General features: G+C 40.8%; 1 protein-coding gene across 1 annotated transcript in view; it reads left to right on the forward strand.

The window, feature by feature from the left end:
- Positions 1 to 5,474: 5,474 nt before the first annotated feature.
- Positions 5,475 to 5,998, forward strand: part of antxr1b (ANTXR cell adhesion molecule 1b) — a 74,397-nt gene continuing 73,873 nt past the window's right edge. The window contains exon 1 of the mRNA XM_061926774.2: positions 5,475 to 5,925. Within this exon, the coding sequence (XP_061782758.1) occupies positions 5,765 to 5,925 (161 nt within the window). The 5' untranslated portion in view covers positions 5,475 to 5,764. The remainder of the gene's footprint in view (positions 5,926 to 5,998) is intronic.

Consider the following 5,998-nt stretch of genomic DNA (forward strand, 5'->3'; position numbering starts at 1 on the left):
AATCACCCAGTGGTGTGTCGTCATTACATAACCAGAAGTCATAATCATAATTAAAGATAACATTATTTTTTTATTTACTTTCCCTAAATATCTAAAACATATTCCTATTCTCTTCACGTCATATTATGCCATACTTGCCAACCTTGAGACCTCCGATTTCGGGGGGTGGGGGGTGGGGCCGTGGTCGGGGGTGGGGCGATGGGCGTGGTTGGGGGCGTGGTTAAGATGTATATATATATATATATATATATAAGAAATACTTGACTTTCAGTGAATTCTAGCTATATATATATATATATATATATATATATATATATATATATATAAATAAAAGAAATACTTGAATTTCAGTGTCCATTTATTTACACATATACACACACATAACACTCATCTACTCATTGTTGAGTTAAGGGTTGAATTGTCCATCCTTGTTCTATTCTCTGTCACTATTTCAGAACACACACATTATACAAATATACATTATAAAATCAATAAGAAAACCGGAGCTCTAATTTAGGAGTCTGAATTAGGATCAGAAGTTCCTATACAAACATTGCGCACTCACGTCGCCTTTTTGTATTGATTACTGCAGCTGTGCACTGGATTCATTCACAAATACAAACTACAACTCACAAACACTTTAGAGTTAGGCTCCACCATCAGAATGTGTACTTAAACTTATAAAGATCACATGGATATTATTCAGTGAGTTGATTCACCAAAACTAACCTCTTATACAGGAGGAAAAAGCACACAGGACGTTTCAATTGTTCACAGACTGGTCGCGCTCATCAGAATGACAATACACTTCCGGTTTGCAGGTGATAGCATTCAATTGGGAAGAAACGCCCTACTGCCCCCTACTGACCAATGTGAATACTGATAAATGTGTAATGACAGCTCCAAAAACGAATTCAAACCACAAAATAAAATTAATTAATTAATACAAAAATGTGACACATTGCATGTACAGTAGATGGCAGTATTGTCCTGTTTAAAAGTGTCACAACATTGTTGTTTACGGCAGACGAACTGCTTTACGGTAGACGAAAACTTGACTGCTGTTGTTGTGTGTTGTTACCGCGCTGGGAGGACGTTAATGAAACTGCCTAACAATAAACCCACATAAGAAACCAAGAACTCGCCCTCGATCATTAGCTGTTTATATTGTGGGAAAGCGGACGTGTGAACAGGCTGTCAACACGTCACTCAGGTCCGCATGGAGCTGGAGGGGGCGTGGCCTCCAGCTCCGCCTGAATTTCGGGAGATTTTCGGGAGAAAATTTGTCCCGGGAGGTTTTCGGGAGAGGCGCTGAATTTCGGGAGTCTCCTGGAAAATCCGGGAGGGTTGGCAAGTATGTATTATGCTCGTTCCAGTGCTGTTGTTTTTAGTTTTAGTTTGTATCCAATCAGAATTGTACCAAATCTGCCCGGGGCCTTCAGAATCAACAATGCGAGCGTCCAGTGGAACGGGCACATACAGTTGATAGACAGTTGCGATAGCCAATCAGATCACGAGTTGTTGTCAGTAAGGCCTTCTAGATCAGTATTTTTCAACCTTTTTTGAGTCAAGGCACATTTTTTGCGTTGAAAAAATGCGAAGGCACACCACCAGCAGAAATCAATAAAAAACAAAACTCAGTTGACAGTAAAAAGTCGTTGTCGCAATTGTTGGATATGACTTTAAACCATAACCAAGCATGCATCACTATAGTTCTTGTCTCAAAGTAGGTGTACTGTCATGACGTGCCACATCACACCCTGACTTATTTGGAGTTTTTTTTGCTGTTTTCCTGTGTGTAGTGTTTTAGTTGCTCCCCTCACCTCCCAGGGGGTGATCAAAGGTGATGGGTCAAATGCAGAGAATAATTTCGCCACACCTAGAGTGTGTGTGACAATCATTGGTACTTTAACTTTAACTTTAGTTCTTGGTGGCTTTTTGTCTTTTTTTGGTATTTTCCTGTAGCAGTTTCATGTCTTCCTTTGAGCGATATTTCCCGCATCTACTTTGTTTTAGCAATCAAGAATATTTCAGTTGTTGTTATCCTTCTTTGTGGGGACATTGTTGATTGTCATGTCATGTTCGGATGTACATTGTGGACGCCGTCTTTGCTCCACAGTAAGTCTTTGCTGTCGTCCAGCATTCTGTTTTTGTTTACTTTGTAGCCAGTTCAGTTTTAGTTTCGATCTGCATAGCCTTTTCTGAGGAGCACTCACCTTTTGTTTATTTTTGGTTTAAGCATTATATACCTTTTTACCTGCACGCTGCCTCCTGCTGTCTCTGACATTTACAAAGCAATTAGCTTCCGGCTGCCACCTACTGATATGGAAGAGTCATACTTGCCAACCCTCCCGGATTTTCCGGGAGACTCCCGAAATTCAGCGCCTCTCCCGAAAACCTCCCGGGACAAATTTTCTCCCGAAATTCAGGCAGACTCAGGTCCTCCACAATATAAAATGCGTACCTGCCCAATCACGTTATAACTATAGAATGATGGAGGGCGAGTTCTTGGTTTCTTATGTGGGTTTATTGTCAGGCAGTTTCATTAACGTCCTCCCAGCGTGGCAACAACACACAACAACAGCAGTCACTATTTTGTATACCGTAAAGCAGTTCGTCTGCCGTAAACAGCAATGTTGTGACACTCTTAAACAGGGCAATACTGCCATCTAGTGCATTTGATGAAAGCACTTTTGTGCGTGCCACACATCAATGCATCATCAGAGAGGGTGTTCAGCATGGTTCGAAAAATAGTGACAGAGAATAGAACAAGGATCGACAATTCAACCCTTAACTCAACAATGAGTAGATGAGTGTTATGTGTGTGTATATGTGTAAATAAATGAACACTGAAATTCAAGTATTTATTTTATATATATATATATATATAATAAAAAAAAAAATAAATAAATAAAAATAAAAATATATATATATATATATAATATATATATAGCTAGAATTCACTGAACGTCAAATATTTCTTATATATATATATATATATATATATATATATATATATATATATATATATATATATATATATATATATGAAATACTTGACTTGGTGAATTCTAGCTGTAAATATACTCCTCCCCTTTTAGCCACGCCCCCAACCACGCCCCCGTCCCACCCCGACCACGCCCACCCCCACCCCCTCCCCCACCTCCCGAAATCGGAGGTCTCAAGGTTGGCAAGTATGGGAAGAGTATTACACGGTTACTCTGCCGAGCTCTAGACAGCACAGACACTCAACAACAACACATCATTTGCAGACTATATTTACTGCTTTGCAAAAAATATTTTTAACCCAAATAGGTGAAATTAAATCATCTCCCACGGCACACTAGTGTGCCACGGCACAGTGGTTGAAAAACACTGTTCTAGATGGCCTCGTGTTGAACGTGACATTTACGCGTCCTGTGATTGGATACTCATCGGGACCGTTAGCGGATGCATTTTTATAACACATACAGTTGAGAGACAGTTGCGATAGCCAATCAGATCGCAAGTTGTTGACAGTTGCTGTTCTGTTACAACTAAAAGTTGTAAACTCTTGTTGTTGACCTACTCAGTGGCCTAGTGGTTAGAGTGTCCGCCCTGAGATGGGTAGGTTGTGAGTTCAAACCCCGGCCGAGTCATACCAAAGACTATAAAAATGGGAGCCATTACCTCCCTGCTTGGCACTCAGCATCAAGGGTTGGAATTGGCGGTTAAATCACCAAAATTGATTCCCGGGCGCGGCCACCGTTGCTGCCCACTGCTCCCCTCACCTCCCAGGGGGTGATCAAGGGTGATGGGTCAAATGCAGAGGACAAATTTCACCACACCTAGTGTGTGTGTGACAATCATTGGTACTTTAACTTAACTTAAGTGTGTCATGCTTGTCATTTAATTAACATTGTTACATGTGTATTTGTCGTCATCATGTGAAAAGTGTGTACTTTGAATCAAACTTTATTGACCGGAAGTTGCATAAGCCAAGCGGATAAATTTCCGGTATATGTTTTAATTGCTGATGCGTTTTAATTGATTTTAAATGCGCCAGAAAATAGCCCGTTTTGTATACTGTTGAAGTGATTCAATGCCCAGTAGGGTGTAAATGTGTTGCGTTTGGACCAGTTGTTCCTCCCAGGGAATTCAAGTTTCTGGTCGCTCCCAAGCTCTTTACGACACTTAAAGCTGAGTAGAAGAACCACCAGAGACAGAATAGGTATTTTGTAATATATTTGCAAAGCTTTGTAAACATAATGAGACCAGTCCAGCATAGAACATTCAATCGCGCAGCTAAGATGGTCTGATCTAAAATATGGAAACCTTCTATTCTATAAAGTCTCTCTCCCTCCCACCCTCGCTGTCTTGTCTTTCCAGCCCAAACACATGCCCATTGTCCTCCGCAGCTGGACAAAAGAAGAGATAAGGAGAAGGATTATCTCTCCTCCTTACATTCCATATTCAAGGTTAGCACACAGTATTTGCAGACAACCAAAATGTCATGTCTGTGTAATCATGTTTTTGTTTTAAGTCATGTTTTTGTTTAGTTATAGGAATCTTTGGTTTCTGGCTTTTCACTCCCTTGTCTTGTTTGCATGATATCCATTAGTTTCACCTGTTCCACGTTCGGACTCATTGTGCACTCTTGATTGTCACCATAGCAACCCATTAGTTTTCACCTGTCACGTCACGCACCTGTTTCACGTCTTGAGTCACGCACCTGTTTTCGTTAATCATGTCTGTAGTATTTAAGTTCAGTGTCTTTCAGTTTGTCTTGCTGACGACCACACCACATTTATGCTCTGTCCATTGTTTCATGTCCATGTTCACGCTGCTCCTTTTTTGTCCATGCCAAGTAAGTTTTCTTTATTCAAGCCATAGTTTGCAAGTTTTTTTTAATTGTTCATAGTTTATTCTCCGCCACTGTGCGCGCCTTTTGTTTGATCCTTTTTTTTGTATTTATAGTTAATAAATAAATCATGTACCTTAATTCCCGTCTCGCCCGTGCCAACTTTCCGTTGCATCCCGGAAAAGCAAACTCCCAAGATCAAGTCCTGACACAAAAGACCACAATTGGAAGAAAAACACTAGCTGTTTTGTCATATGATTATGAAAATAAAGAAGTAACACTTAAATACGGATATATGAAAATATCTGCCTCCGACAGGTGTAAATGTGTTCCTGTATAGTATTTCTCCAGCAATGGTCATGTGGTGACATCAATTATGGTATTTTGAGAGGTAATCATTGAAGTCGGGCAGGTGGGAAACGCACGACCCGCCACTGAGTTCACCTATTGTCAAAATAAAATTGGTATTTTTTTACGAAACTCCTTTTTTTACCCCAGGTAAACACAATTACTACATGAAGTGAATTGACAGTACCACTAGATGACACTAGTGGATAAGAGGAGCAAGCCTACAGAGGACAATTGGAAGTACTGTACAGTTATGGTAAGAAATGTTATTTTACTAAGAACATGATGAAATGTTTATTATCATGTATCCTGTGGTGTGAGGTCAAGGCAGTAGTTTGTTAAAGGGATTGGGTTGCAGAGACCGGAGAAGGAAGGACCGCTCGAAGCTTCACTCCCCCTTTTCTTTTCTGTGCACATCTGTTGCTGAGGAGATGGAAGTCTTGATTCCAGACTTCACTGCTTCACAGCATGGCAAGCTGCATCTCTGGAGCTCACCGCTGAGACTTTGAAAGGCGATATTTCCCAAACTGGACATGTTCTCTTAATGTTTTATGTTTTTGTTTTAAACTCCAAGGGATGTCCAGGCGTTGGTGCAGGCGGGTCCTGCTTGGCGTGGAAGTTGGCATGGTGGTGGCTGCGGTGGTGCTTGTGGTCGGTGCTGCAGGACAGGACCAGGGCAGGAGAGAAGCCGGGTCGTCTTGCTATGGGGGATTTGACCTTTTCTTTGTGTTGGACAAGTGAGTGCATTTGTTTGTATCTGTTTGATCAAAGGATGGAGACATTTAGTGGTTTACTTATCATTGCTTGCAA

Source organism: Nerophis lumbriciformis, linkage group LG32 (genome assembly GCF_033978685.3).
Source record: "Nerophis lumbriciformis linkage group LG32, RoL_Nlum_v2.1, whole genome shotgun sequence".
In the NCBI taxonomy this organism is placed as follows: Eukaryota; Metazoa; Chordata; class Actinopteri; order Syngnathiformes; family Syngnathidae; genus Nerophis; species Nerophis lumbriciformis.